The 15289-nt window shown below is 49.0% G+C and overlaps 1 protein-coding gene across 1 annotated transcript in view; it reads right to left on the reverse strand.

Moving 5' to 3' along the window:
- The window catches only part of Sorl1 (sortilin related receptor 1), a 156165-nt gene extending 144975 nt beyond the window's left edge, over positions 1–11190 (reverse strand). The window contains exon 1 of the mRNA XM_038321642.1: positions 10769–11190. Within this exon, the coding sequence (XP_038177570.1) occupies positions 10769–11053 (285 nt within the window). The 5' untranslated portion in view covers positions 11054–11190. The remainder of the gene's footprint in view (positions 1–10768) is intronic.
- Between the last annotated feature and the right edge of the window lie 4099 nt (positions 11191–15289).

Here is a 15289-nt window from a genome sequence, read left to right on the forward strand (position 1 = left end):
AAAGGGAAGATGGATGGAGGAAGGGAAGATGGAGGGAGAAAGAGAAGATGGAAATAGGAAGGGAAGATGGAGAGAGGAAGGGAAGATAGAGAGAGAGATGGAGGGGGTAATGGGAAGATGGAGGGAAGACAGAGAGAAGAAAGGATAGCTTTTTTTCCTACCACACCAAAAGACAATAACCACATTCTCACTGGCTTACAGTATCAGCCCTACCTGTCATTCACTGCCAAATGCCACACCCTCCAGGCAAACACTGTCACCTGATTGGCAATAGCCCTTCTTGTTACTGGGGAGCTCCAGAGTAAAAGGAGCATGGAGAAAAGCTGTACCTTCCTTCACTAGTGTGAAAGAAAGAAAGAAAGAAAGAAAGAGAGAGAGAGGGAGGGAGGGAGGGAGGGAGGGAGGGAGGGAGGGAGGGAGGGAGGGAGGGAGGGAGGGAGGGAAAATTATCAAAGCCAAAAGGAAGGTCAGAGAATATCTAACAGCTGCTGACTGGAGGGGCTTCTCTCTGAGGATCTTACAAGGAACATCCCCAGTACCCCGCATACAAACACAGCAAGTGTCCCCAGCACTATACACCAGAAGCTAATGCTCTCCTGCCTTCTGTAAGGCTTTCCCTATAAAACTCAAAGACATTCATTCACTCCTCTAGAGACAAAAGTCTAGCTGTGTAACCCAGGCAGCCCTGGAACCTACTGTGAAGCTCAGGCTGACCTTGAACCCTCAATCCTCCACTTGGCTTCTGCTTCCCCCAAAGGCTCTTCTACTGCTCTGTTGGAGGGGGGGCAGTTCCAGACCACCCACTTTCCGCGGCTCCCCTCTTTGACTCTGTATAAATAGCTGCTTACTTTGTTCATTCAATAAATGTTTATTGAGCATTTACTGTAAACCAGACATGGCACTAGGTGTTAAGAAAGCAGCAGACTGGCTGGTCTTGCCTCGCTTCTCTTAAATTAGTAGAGGAAAGAAGCACCAAGTAACAAACTTAATGAGTGCTTAAACTGCAGTTATCAAACAGGCCCTGGTTCATGCGGAGAGGAGAATGGTACTTCCTGGAAAAGCTAACGAAACAAAGATGGAGTGGGAGCAGTTAGTTAGGGATGCAGGGCTGGGGCAGAGGAGAGACAGAGACCTAGGGAAGAATACGAGCCGGGGATTGAAGAGTCCTAAAATCTACCATACTTGAAAAGTTAAAACAGCAGTGTAGCCAAGAATAACCTAGAAGAAGGGAGGATTGTATGAGAGCTATGGGTTATTGGGGAAGGAGACTGAAGGCTTTCACAGAAAGAAAGGAAAGAATAAATTGAGGGAGGGAGAGAGGCAGAGAAGAGGAAAGAGAAAGGAAGCAAGCTGTGGATTCCTACCAAGAAGAGCCCCTATGTATGAGAGGCAATTGTGCCACACAAATCTGAACCAAGGTAGAGGCTTGCTGTGGGTCCTGTCTCCACAATTTGCTGGCTGTCTAACCTGGGAGAAGCCACTTCTCTTTCTGAGCTACAAGATACTCATCTGGGAATGGAGATGAACAGTAACTCTCCCCAAGTTCACAGGACTGTTGCAAGAAACAACATCTAAACCATGGATGTGTTTCATAAACTTCAACATCCATAAACATCATTTACTTTCAGGTCCAAAGGACTTTATAGCATGGCTCCACGTAGAAATTTAACATTGGCATCACCAGGGTTGGAACAGAGACCCAAGAGCAAGACATAACACATGTCAAAAAGTAGGACACCATACACTTCACTGACTCTTGGACTGATGGCTAATGATACTTTCAGGCAGCCTCCCCAATACTTGACAACAGGGCTCAGAAAGCTGGAGGAATCCCAAAGTCTAGGTCCCAAGATGTTACCACTAAGATGACATGACTCCCTAAGACTGTCCTTACCCCAAAGGCACAGCACTTAAACCTATCACCCCAGAGCAGAAGACCCTAAGACTGCAAAAGAACTGCAACCACAATGACTAATTCACAAGGCACAAGCTCTCAACCCCGAGAGCCAAGGAAGGCGAAGTTCTCAGTAACAGGAGCTGGCCTGGGAGCGACCCGAGGCTCAGCCTGGTGACATGAGCTAGCAGCAACTCTCTTCGGCTTGCCTGACACTCCAACTCTGTTCTAATAGCCTCTTCACCTCTCCCCAGCTTTGCTTCTCTTCCAGCCAAGCACACCTTGCCAACTTCAGCAAACCCCATGCATGGTTAACTGCAAAATGTATGTTTATAATGACTCAGTGAGAGACTTCCAGGGAACTAAACATACACCAATGAGGTAAATTTTAGGTATGGTGTCATGTGACTCAATTAATTGGGCACAAGTTTCAAATATTCAAATTCCTTTAAATAGTCTTGGATTCCAGATAGCTTGCCCAGCTCTGCTATATCCCCATGCCCTAAGATCAAGGTTCTCTTCTTCTTCTGGGATCCTTGGACCAGGACCCAGCAGGTCAGGTCTCAGGATTGTCAAGACTGAGCTGCCATGAACATCTCAGTGAACACACAAGGTTCTATGGGTCCAAGCCCAAACAGCATCCAGAGTGACAGACTCAGAACCCATTTCTTTCCCGAGAGAGAGAGAGAAATAGAGAGAGAGAGAGAGAGAGAGAGAGAGAGAGAGAGAGAGAGAGAGAGAGAGAGATCAGGACACAATCCCTCAGCTTACAAATGAAAGGCACCAGTACCCTTAGCATCCTACAACCCTCATTGGTCCTTACACACTGACTCCACATATAAATAACTCTAGCCATCCACCTTTCCCAGACCTCCCTTCAATCAGCAGTCTGAGGAGAAAGCTCTCCATACCATAGATAAGTCTTCTTTCAAAATAAATAAAGTCCTAGTAGTCATCTTCCGGTTGTTGCTGTTTTTTTCTTGTTGTTTTTGTTGTTGTTGTTGTTGTTGTTGTTTGTGTGTGTGTGTGTGTGTGTGTGTGTGTGTGTGTTTAAAGGGAGGGATAGCACAGTACATTGGTCTCTACATGGCACAAAATGCATTTGATATCTGTACATCTTTTTATTGCCCTTGTCTGCCACTCAGATTTGGGATATAATCACATCAGCCTGCCTTTCTGAGAATTCGTAGCTGTGTTTTTAATCTAATTCAGGGGCCTGGAGATAAATCATCCTGAAGGGTCCCGATTTTCCAAGCCAAGAGCCTGCAGCAGCAGCAACAACAACAGCAATGGCATGCTAAGTTAAAGGGCCAGCGACGAAGGAGGGCCAGCTTCGGATGCAGTGATGAAGGCCACATGCCTCTATTGTTTGTCTTTGTGCCAGCTTGAAGGGTTGAAGGGATGAAAGACAGACCCAGATCCACTGAGGCAAGTCAACAGGCATACAGGAGGCAGAACGCAGGAGTGAAGAGACAGCCTCGCTGTTAGGACAAGGTTTACATCTCGTTGCTAAGTAGGACCCATTGGATCTGCACACCTCCGCAAAACCTGGAGAGCCCTGGTCTGTTTGCATAAACACAGCACAGGAGAAGGCGCACAAGTTCAGTGAGTCCTTCTAAAGGGTCAGCCTTCCCAGGGCCTGGCAGAAGGAGACAACTATACAGAGGCAACCCCCGCAAAACAAACAGAGTACCCACTTGTCCTCCACAGTACCCCATGCAGCCATCCCTACCTGCTGCAACTTGGCCATCCAAAACCTCCAAGATGTAGGGTTTGCTCAAACCCCGCAACCCTCGTTTTCACTTCCCCTGTTTATGATAAGCCTCTCTCAGGTGAAGCAGAAGCTGGGATGTCTAGGCCTCCTTCCACTCAATAGAGGTTTGCTGTGCTGGCAGGAAGTACAGCGAAAGCCAGGATCTACATGTGGCTGTTAATTCATTAAAATTAGGTGAAAAGAAATCCAGTTCTTCAGTCACCCTAGCCACAGTCCAAGGGTTCGGGGGCCACGCATGCCTAGCAGACTGACTGCACACACAGACGCGGATCGGCACTGCAGAAACGCCTGTCTAGCAGTGTTCCATCGGAAGATCAGTTACAAGGCCAGAACGCAGGATCACACAGCTCTCTGCTGACAGCGGTGATAGGGCATGGAGTCACCGTTATATTTAACAATTGCTCAGGGCTGAGGGTATATAGCTCATGGAGAAATATGTGCTTGGCATGCACAAGGCACTGGGTTCAATCTTTGGCACTACCCCCGTACACACACACACACACACACACACACACACAAGCACACACAGACGCATGCACACAGTTCACACACACACATGCACACACACGCACACAAGCACACACAGACGCACGCACACAGTTCACACACACACATGCACACACATGCACACACAGTTCACACGCGCACACACACGCACACACAGTTCACACACACACACTCACACACGCACACACACACACACGCACACAGTTCACACACATGCACATGCACACACAGTTCACACACACACACACGCACACACAGTTCACACACACACGCACACACACACATGCACACACAGTTACCAACTACCCAGGGGACACCTGAATTTTGTAATTACTCTTTAATTAACAACTCTGGCTGTTTTTGAGTCGAAATCTCACAGAGCCTGCCCCACCGCTCATGAGCATCCCTGTCTTGGCATTTCTACTCCAGGAATCTCACAGCAACGTAGGATTCAGTCCACACCTTGACCCTGACCAGCAGCCCATCCTGCTTTGCCTACTTTTTGGCATCATCAGCTGCTTTGACGCTAAAAGGCCACCCAGGCCACTTCTTCGAAGGCCTAAGGTTCCCAAGTCGATAAACCAATAAATTAGGTCGAAATTAACTGTGACTCATTTTAAACTGAGGAAATTGATTTCTGAATGTACGTGGCTGGACTAAATATGCCATCTGCCAGCAGACCCTGGCCTACCTGGAGAAGGCACAGGAAGGCCCTGTTCTCATTAACAAAGAAAACACCTCCCTGAAACCACTGACAATTCCCTGAGAAATACCAATCCCCCAATGTTCAAACCAGAAGAGAGTGAACTCTCCTGTCCATCACATTTATTTAAGCCTGAAAAAAAACAAAGTAAAGGCACACGTGACACCCCAGATTTAATACAGTTCTATGTAGTCAACCATCAGTTATCCATAACTGTCAAATATTCCAAACTCCACACTGGCTTCCCCTGCATCCATTCATTTAGCCGTTTCTCCTATCAGCAAACTCGAAGAATATAAAATCATTTAATATTCACCTGAGCAAAATTTAGCGAAGAAGGTAAACCAAGGCATTAAAAGAGAAGGAGGGAGACTAAATAAATGCATACAAAGGCAAATCAATTAGTTCGGGTATTTCACGATTTTCAGACTATCAGTCTGCGTGTCTCTCTACAATGACCTGGACAGAGCTGACTGGATCTATCGCTGTCTTGGGATTAAACAATGACGCCACAGAGATGCCTGTGGTCTCTAAGGAGGAAAAGACTCCAGTTGGCAATGCAAAGGTCCTCCAGCATCTGTTCTCTGCCTTGGGATATAAGTAGTGCTGTTGGGAGCTGCCTCGTGGATCCGATTAGCATATCGTTAACTTCATTCTACAGAATAGAGTGAAAAGACTGAGAAAAGGAACACAAAGCTGAGATCTATACTGTGGTCCCTCTATTCTGATGTCCTCATAAAGTGGGGTCCCACTTCTCTAGGGGCTGCTGAACACTGCAAGCTCTGAGGGGGCTCTGCAGTGCTGTCCTCCTGGCCCATACTGGAGAAAGGGGGAGGAGGGGCCCTTACACCTGGCCTAGAAAAAGAATAGCAACCTATTTTATATGTGACACTTCAAGAAACATCTGCTTACCCATGGTCACCACTCCACAAATACCTTTAGAGTTTAAATTAATCCCATTATTCATGACACCAAGGGCTACTGGTAAGAAAAGGCTGCTGATAACTTGATTGTGTACGTTCACATTATATAAACGTAGACTATTTCTGTAATGATACGCAGCTCACATTATATAGACACAAACCGCTTCTGTAAGGATACACAAAAACCTGGCAACAACAGTGACCGGCCGAGAAAGGGCTCGCTCATGATACTTGAGAACTTGAAAGGATTCACCTGTCACCACTCATTCCGCCTCATAAATGGCTTTGTTGGCGCGCACTACCTGCCGAGGCTGGGGAAACCCAGTGGGTGAGGTCTCCTCCCTTTAAACCTCAGTGCCTCTCCCCATGGGCCCCTTTCCTCCATTCCTTCTATCTCAAAGCCTTCACTGTTCCAGGCTCCAAGCTACAGATGAACCAAACAGTGCCAGACACTGCCCAGAACTCAACAGAAAGAAAACAGACACAACCAGGAGAGGTTTTTCAAGGTCACATCCGAGGCCACCCTGTCTTCACCTGTGGAGAACTCGGCTTGGAACAGCCAACGTGATGCCTTCTCATCTTCAGCTGGAAGCACACAGGTCAACCATCACCACGTTAGAATCAACCAGTCAATTCTTTCCCAAGCCGAGTCTATCGTGCAAGAATCAACACCAGAGTGATCTAAAGCCAAACGGTATTCTCTCTCCAAAGGCGGCCTTTTGTCCAGGGCCCTTGGGCTGCAATGAACACATTGTTTATCATCTCAAATCAGGACACTGTATCCTCTCTGTCCTCTAAAATTTGAGAATTAGGAACAGAGAGCTTGTTGCAAGCAAAATAAGCCTGTAAATCTTGTTGGGCTTTTTGTGCTTCATTCCAAAGGATCCCCACTCCCACCCCTGAAAAATAAAAATACTAGAAGCAAAAACCAATATGAGAGTCCTAAAAGGGAGGTCGCTATAAAAATAGAATCCTAGGTCTTTATTCGAATTAACTCCCAGACAGCACAGGAAAACCAGGGCTACACTCCAGAGGGCCATCCCATTTGCTTCGGCACCATGGAGTGAACCGAAGCATTTTGCCTGTCTGTGGTCTTCCTCATACATAACTTTATATAGCTTAATGTGCTCCCTACCTTCTCCTCCTCTCCTTCTAGGCAGAAAACTGACCCACAGAGAGTTATTAAGGGCCTCCCATCCTGGGAAACCCAGAGAAGGACCAAACCCAGGCCTTCGAAGGAGCCACAGGAAGATGAAGTAGTAAATTATAACCCAAGGGAGGGCTGGAACCAGGCTTAGAACTGTTCCCACAGGGTTGGGAATTCTAGGGGCTCTGGAGGATTGGGGAACTGAACGAGGGTTCTCTGAGCAAAGAGAAGAGTTGAGGAAGATCTTTGGGGAGGAGGACAAAGCAAGCACAATGGCAAAGGGCAAAGGGCAGGCAAGAAAGCGTGGCACTGGGGGTGTGGGGGTGGGGGTGGGGGTGAGTGGTGGTGAACGCCTTTAACCCCAGCACTTCTGAGGCAAAGGGGGCAGGCAGATCTCTGAGTCTGGCCTGGTCTACAGAGTGAGATGGGTTACACTGAGCATCCCTGGCAGTGCAGGGGGTAGGGGGTTGGTGGTGTGAAGGGGGGTGGGGACCAAAGGCAGCAGGAGCATCAGTTAAAGGCTAGCCTGAGCTTCACAGTAAGTTTCAGGCCAGCTTGGGCTAAATGGTCAGACTCTCCCCAAAACAATTTTTAATTAATTAAATGTATAGTTTATATATTATTAGATTTAAAAGATATAATAGCTTCCTCCTTTAACTTTTTTTGTAGGGGGACAGTGTCAAGACAGGGTTTCTCTGTGTAGCCCTGGCTGTCCCCAGGATGACCTCGAGCTCAGAAATCTACCTGCCTCTGCCTCCTGAGTGCTGGGATTAAAGGTGTGCGCCATCACTGTCCAGCTTTAATTTGACCTTTTGGAAAAGGGAAAAAAAAGGTTTTCCTTGTAAAATTTGAACTTGCACAGAAAAGCCCTAATATCTGGTCCATTGGTCTCTACTATTCCAAATGTATTTCTGGGTCAGAACCAGTACTCCATATTCTTCCTAAGATTGTTAGCCTTTAACTGGTCAAAATAACAAAATCTTTTTATCCCATAAATTAAAAGGGCAAAAGAAGACACACTCCAATGTGATGTGCTAACACAGGCTCCGTTCTCAACCAAACTTTCCCTAGCTAGAGCCTTCCTTCTCTCCTCCCTAAAGCTAGTGGCCTTGTTGCCACCTCTCTGGCTTCTTCTTCCAACCCGATAAGTGTTCCTACATACCGGTACCCTTACCCTTACCCTCACCAAGGTCCAAGGACAAGAAGGTGCCCAGCATCTAAATTTCTTTGTCCCCACTATCACTCCATCTCTAGAGCCTCACACCACACAGCGGCAGCTGGGTCTGGGCTGGTTGAGTGGGTGCAGTTTTCCCGGCTTCCACCTGCTCACTTACAGTGATCTCGCCTGCCTCCTTCGGTTGTTCTATTTGTTTTTTTTTTTATTTTTATTTATTTTTTGTTGTTTTGAGAAACATACTCCCTTCAGACAACTGCTCACTGTAACTGTTTGGGTTTAAAAATGGAAAGGAATTTATAAAACTCAGTGCAGGGCAAGAGTTAAATGAGCATATGGATTAATAGTACAGCTGCATCCTGATGTATTTGGGGGTGGCAGAGGCACTCCCCATAACTGGATCTGTCCCAGGAAAAACAGAGGCACACAGCCACCTTTGCTCCAAAGGTGATTCCAAAGAGGCGTGAGTTACTCCAGAGACCCAGAGAAGAACCCCAAACCATTCCACTGTTTCCTGTGCACTGGGAAACAGTGAAAGGCCTCCTGCACCAGGTTAGTACTGTGGTAGAAATCCCATACCGTGAAGTTCTTCCTTCTTCATCTCCTCAAAAATTAAGGTTAATGCTATTTTTTCATTAACCTGGGGCAACAGAGAGCAAGGGCAGAGGAAGGCAGCCATAGCAAGGAAGAGCACAGGGAGGGATCCTCGCTGTTCTGTGGGAATTCCTCACTCTGAGTTCAACTGCTGGCTGGATCTGCACCCTTCAATGGAACCAGTCTGGCTGGCCTGGAGACATGAAAGCAAAGGGAGGGTTTTGGAGTCGCTCCCAACAAGAACAGAGTTCATCTCTAGCTTGCTCCAAAGCCCTGGGAGATTTTCACACACCAAACCCAAAGAAGGGGGGGTGGAATAAACAGCACCTGCATGAATACTGTAGCGACTAGAAAGTGCCTCTTTCTACACAGACTAGGTTGCAGAGGACCTGAGCTCCTGGAAGGACTGCCCCCTCCAGCCTCCTGCTCTCAGCCTGGTGGCTCAAAGGCACAGGAGAGCTAGCTAGGCAGGCTGGGGACAGCCATCCTCACCAGCTCTTGCTGACTTCCAAAGTACAAAAAAAAAAAAAAAAAAAGGAAGTTTAGATGGAATTGAAGAGGAGGACAAGGATCTGGGCCCAGGAGGAACAGGGCAGGTGGATTTCAGTAGCCTGAGCTCTGCACCCCACCCCCACCCCCAAGCAGTTACAGGTCATCTGGCAGACATTCCTGCCCAGGGACTGCTGGTGGGTGGCTGTTTGCTGCTCACACCCACACACCACCACCCCTCTGTCCACATTTTATTTTGGAAGCACTGAATAGTGGCAAGGTGACTCCCAACACCCAAAGGTCAGTGGGACCATGTAGGCAAGAACTAAAGCACTAGAAGCCCTTCCCCGTGTGACCTTGGATTAGTCACTGCACCGTTCGCCGCTTGAATCTCTTCACCCAAACATAACGCCATAGGGTGGCATGTTTTATGAGATGCTTTCTGGCTCCAGGAGTTGATCATTTAACTCTATGTATAGCCTGAAGGAAGACTTTGCTGTGGCCAAAAATCAGTGGGGGAAAGGCAGAACCCAGGCTAATCTTTTAATTAGTACTTTAGTAAAGACCAATCACTCTGGGAAGTGATCATGTTTATCACCTCCACTGGGATCTCCCACCGACCTTCTGGCTTTGCTGATGTCAATCTTAACCGCAGTACTGGGAGTTTCTCAGTAGACAATAACACCTGGCAAATTAATTCCGCCAATGCTGATACTAGTGGACAAACTCGGCTTGCCATCCCTAGCAGTCAGTGGGGACCGGAAGAGTGAAATGTGTGTTACTTATGACCAAATAAACCCACTGCCTGGACAGAAATTAATCTTTAACGAATAATAAGTCCACCAAATTTTTTGCAATCCTTTCAAATCCCCAAGTGTCACAAGAGATAATTCCTATCCAAAATAAAGTCATCGCCCTGAAGTGGTGGGAAGGAAAGGGGGTGGGACGGTATGCCACATTCCCACGAAAATAAAAATCCAGCTTTATACACACACATGCGCAAACACACACGCACACATCTACCGGGTACACAGGAACAATCGTGGAGCTTTGAGAGTTGCCCACCTTTATTGGGGTTCACAAGGGTAAACGCGGAAAGCCCTCCTCTGCAATTCTGTGTGAGTGCTTTACAACTGCAGGGTTCTCGCCCCCCCCCCCCCCGCTGCCAAAGGATGGAATGCGGGGCGGGGGGGGGGCGCTTTTTATCCAGATGTAAAAATGATGCTGTACCCCTCCAATACCTGCTGGAAACTACACTGGTCTTTCTGCATACAGCCAGAGGTAAAGAGGAGCTGCACCCTTCTGTTTACCTGGAATACGTTTGCTAAAATCGACAGGAAGAAGGAAAAGATCTATGCCACCCGAGTGTTGACGGCTGTACTCATGTGATGGAGGGGGGAGAGAAAAAAGAGAGAGAGAGAGAGAGAGAAAGAAACACATGCCAGCCTGGAAGTCCCCAAGCGGTGCCTGCACCTGGGAAACGACTGCAAAGGATGGGTGCGGGGGTGAGGAAGTGCTGGGAGAGGAAAGGACTGGAAGGAGGCGGCTAGCAGAAGTGCTCACCTGTCCGTACACCTGGATGGGCTGGGGCTGCAGAGCAGCGCTCCGCCGCGTCCTGAGTGGCTTCCCGGCCGCCGGGCTCGCCCCCCGGGCATCCCCGTGAGTCCCCAACCTCAGTTCGCGCGGGTCGCCCTGCACCACGAAGAATCCCCGGTCCTGGGGCAAGGGCGCGCGGCCACCGTACAATCTCTGCGTCCAGCCCCCGCCGAGAGCCCCGGGGGGCAGCAGCGCGACCAGGGCAAATAGGAAAGGGAGTCGCGACTCCCTCCTGCTGCTCCGTGTCGCCATGTTCAGGCGAACGCTCCCGCAGGTGGCGCCGCCGCCAGGAGAGAATGTGCAGCGCGCGCCGGGACAGCGCCGGGCCAGAGCCGGGGCCGCGCGCGCCGCTCCCGGAGCTCCAAACCGCCCGGGCCGCTCCACTGCGCCCGCCACCGCTGCCACCGCCACAGCCGCCGCCGCCGGGTCCCGCTCGCTGGGCGCCGCGCCGTCACGTGTGCGCTCGCAGTGCGTCCCCTTCGCGCACTTTCTTCGCTCGCCGCGACTGCGGCCCCGCCCCCTGGGATGGGGAAGTCAAGGCAGGGAGCGCCCGCCTGCGGGCACCGTGGACCCCGGCGAGCACACCTCGCCCTCCCTGCCGCAGTGAAGAACTGTGTGGACGCCGTGTTCCATTTCCCTGGAGTGAGCTAGCTACTCCACGGATTCCTCGGGGCACCCTGGTCGCCCTAAATCGCCGCCAATCTCCGCCCCCTGTGAAGCCACTCGACCACTTTCTTGGGCCTTGGCTTCATGCCCACCTCCAATGGCGAGTAGCAAACCACAGAATTAGCCTCGAGCACACCACCGACAAGAGTCAGGTTGAACCTGCCCGGTAGTGAAACTTACATGGTTTCAACTATGGCACAGTAATGTACTTGAAGTGGCCGCAGCTCAAACTACCCTTGATCAAGCTAAACTGCCCCTGCATTCAGCAGGGCATAGCACACAAACAGCCTGCACAGAAGCAGTGAAACCCAGACTGCACCTTACCAGGAACTTGCCCCACCTATATAGTTATACGGTATGACCCCTGCACACAGGGTTACCTAGGCACAGCTCAGGGCCCCACCGCGGTCTCCTGCATGACTCCCTCAACGTGTCCCAGCACCGAACCACTCACAGTGGCAAGATGAGTATATCTACCAGTCCCTTCAGCCAACACTAATTGTAAACTCTGTAAAGATTAGACCTGTACGGGGTGTGTGTGGGGGGCGGGGGGGGGGCAGATGCCCAAGGAGAGGCGGGAGTCCACTTTCAACGTCCCTGAAAATCAGCTCCAAGAGACAGATTTTCTGTAACTGCTTTTATATGGTTTTTTTTTTTTTCTCCCAGTTGGAGGGAGCAGCTAAGTATTATCCTGTATTTCATCCTATATCTCTCAGGACTCGGGATCTGGTTGTTGAGAAGGCTGAAGGCAGAGCAGAGTGGCTGAAGCCAGTGGTTTAGAGAAGGGAAGAGGGGTCTCTCAGCTCCCAGCCTTAACTTTCTGCCTCTTCAACGAACCAGTACCTTGGTTCTGTCTCTTGTCCACCTGTCACTCAAGTTCCTACTAGTTAGCTTAGTCTAGCTTCCCCCCGCCCAACCAAAGGCCTCATTGGCAACCTGCCAAAACCTGTCATGATAAAAAACTGGGTTTGTCCCCAGGTTGAAACTTATTGCCATTGCGGTGGTGTCAGGAGGTGGGTGCCTTTGAGTCGATTCTACCATTGAGAGGGATTTGTGCCTTCCCTGTGAGGTCGGTTTGTTCTCCCAAGAGCAGTTGGTAGAGAGGCTGAGCTTTAGCTCAAGTTGGTCGTCAAAAAGCAAGGCCAGTCTCTTGTTTGGGCTCTTTAAAATGCGCCGGCTAGTCCTGTATCCCACATGAGTTGAAACAGCATAAGGCTCCCACAGAAACGGAGCAGGCAGGCACCACCACCAAGTTCACAGACTTCCCGGTCTCCATGGCCGTGAGCCCAAAACTCAACTGTTTCCTATGTCACTTGGCCTCTGTTGCAGCAACAGAGAAAAACGAGAGAGGGCCAACATTTCTTCACCTCCGTAAAGCCAGCCTTCTACTTCCTACTCCATCCTGTAGGCGACTTTGAGACCTCCTGGCTCAGGTTCTGCAGCCTCCCAACCACCCACTCTCCCTTCTCTCTCCCAGTCAGATGCTGTCTTTCAGTTATCCAACTTGATGTCATTACTAAGCCACCAATTAACCCCACAAAGCCACTGAGCCGTTGCCACCTCCCACTGCCCATCAAGACCCAGTCCTTCCTACTCAGGATCCCCTTACCAGATATGAATCCACTCAGGGGTCCTCAGCACTTCTGTCCCCTTCGACTCCCAGCAGAACACTAAGGGAGCGGCCTGTAGTTAGAACAGCCTGCGTGTGATTTAATTACTGGTTGTTTTCAACCTATATTTAATGAGAACTGTCTTCTATGAGTGAGCATCTCCGCACGAAAACAAAGACAGGTGTCTTTGAAGGGTTATGTGAAAGATGGCGAAGCGGTTTGCTCCTGTGAACTGCTGGCTGGAGCTTCAGGTGGCAATTTACATGGAAGGATTAGTAGGGCAGGACCAGCTCCTTGCTCATTTTACTTTGGATTTGTAATCTCAGTGCTATAAAACTGGCAAGAATGCTCAAACACGGCTAATTTACTCCTCGATCGCCCTCCTTGCTCGTCATTATCTACCTTCCTAGCCATTCTCAGGTGGATAATCAGCACCCTGGGAGACTGAGGACTGCATAACCCAGGGCACAGTGCAAAGAAAGCACACTGAATTTTGAGTCAAAGGTCCAGCTTTCTAGCCATGGGAACTGGGCTAAATGCCCTCCCTGGAGCTTCTGCTTTTCTCTTCTCTAAAATAAAGATCTTAATTCTAACCCACCTCTCTAAACAGTTACAGTACAAGATGAGATTGGATATGTTAAACAGCTGTGAAATCCCCACAGGGAAAAAAAAAAAGACTGTGTTCAGGCAACATTAGAGGCCTGCATCGGGGTTCTGGTATTGCAGTAAGTTACTATATAGTTTTTGAGTTTTTTTAGATTTTTTTTTTTTGTCCTAGTCAAAGAGACCCTTCAGTCCTGACCATTCTCTACCTTCAAGACCCTTACGAGAATGTGAAACAGGAACAGTCATAGGGCCAATTTACCCAAAACAGGAGCCAGATCTGAATTGTGCAATATGAGTGGGGTGTTTCCTCCTAACTTCTAAAACAGAGCTGGGTTGAAAACAAACCTCCACTTCCTCCAACCCTGCAGCACGATAGGTGAGGGAGGCAGTAGTCTAGCCTCCCTGCCCTAACCATGGCCTTGTTTTGTCCTCCAACCCTCCAGGACTATAGACGAAGGGGAGGCAGCATTCCAGCCCGTCTGCCCTAACCACGACCTTGCTTTGATGCTAAACAGCATCACTACAAACATCAACATGCATGGAGCCATCGAGATGGTGTAGCAGGTACAGGTGCTTGTAAGCCAACCCTAGAGACCCGAGTTCAATCCCCAGAAGCCACACAGTAAAGGAAAGAATCAACTCTTGCAAGTTGTCCTCTGATCTCCACATGAGCTCGTGCTTACATGTGAACACATATCCTGCACATGTGCACATGCACACACATATCATAAACCTACTGTCAGTATTTTTTTTTGCATGTTTATGGCTCTTAGTTTATCGACCATAGGCTTTTGGCTGTCCTAGACAAATGGTACCGCATCCTTCTGTCCTAATAAGGGATCTAAGCTACAGTTGGGGATAGAACTTGGGAAAAATCATAGCAATCACAAGTGGCATGGTTTTATCCAGATGGAGTAGGAAGGCTTGGGGAATGGCCTAGTGTAAGAGTTCTTACTACTCAAGTGTGAGGACAAGAGTTCAGATCCCCAGCACCCACATAAATGCCAGACAGGCAGGGAAAACTACCTGTAATCCCAGGAGGCGGAGACAGGAGACTCCCAGAGAAAGCTGAATAGCTAGACACACCCATTGGCAATCTCTGGGTTCAAGTGAGACACCCTGCCTCAATATAAGGCGGAGAACCATAAAAGTAGATAACCTGTGTCAACCTCTACCCTGTACACACACACACACACACACACACGTGTGTGTGTGTCTCCTGTGTGCCCACACATGCAAATAAACATGCAAACACACATATTTGAGAACACATACCACACATATACACATGAAAAATAAATAAAATAGCTAGCAAGAACTGGGTGTGACGGAACATAGCCATAATCCAACGCTGGGGAGACTAATGTCTATAATCCTATCGCTGGCAAGGCTGAGGCAAGAGGATCATGAGTAGCTTGACATAAGCCTATGAAACACAGCAAGTCCTTGTTTCAAAAAACAAAACAAAAGAGAAAACAGGGACCCACAAGCTGACTCTGCCAGTAACAGACACGTTGCCGCCAAGCCTAATGACCTGAGTTCAATCTCTAGGACCCAGCTGGTGGAGCTAAACAACCAAGCTCCTACAAGTTGTCCTCTGACGTCC

The sequence above is a fragment of the Arvicola amphibius genome, chromosome 3 (assembly GCF_903992535.2).
Source record: "Arvicola amphibius chromosome 3, mArvAmp1.2, whole genome shotgun sequence".
Taxonomy (NCBI): domain Eukaryota; kingdom Metazoa; phylum Chordata; class Mammalia; order Rodentia; family Cricetidae; genus Arvicola; species Arvicola amphibius.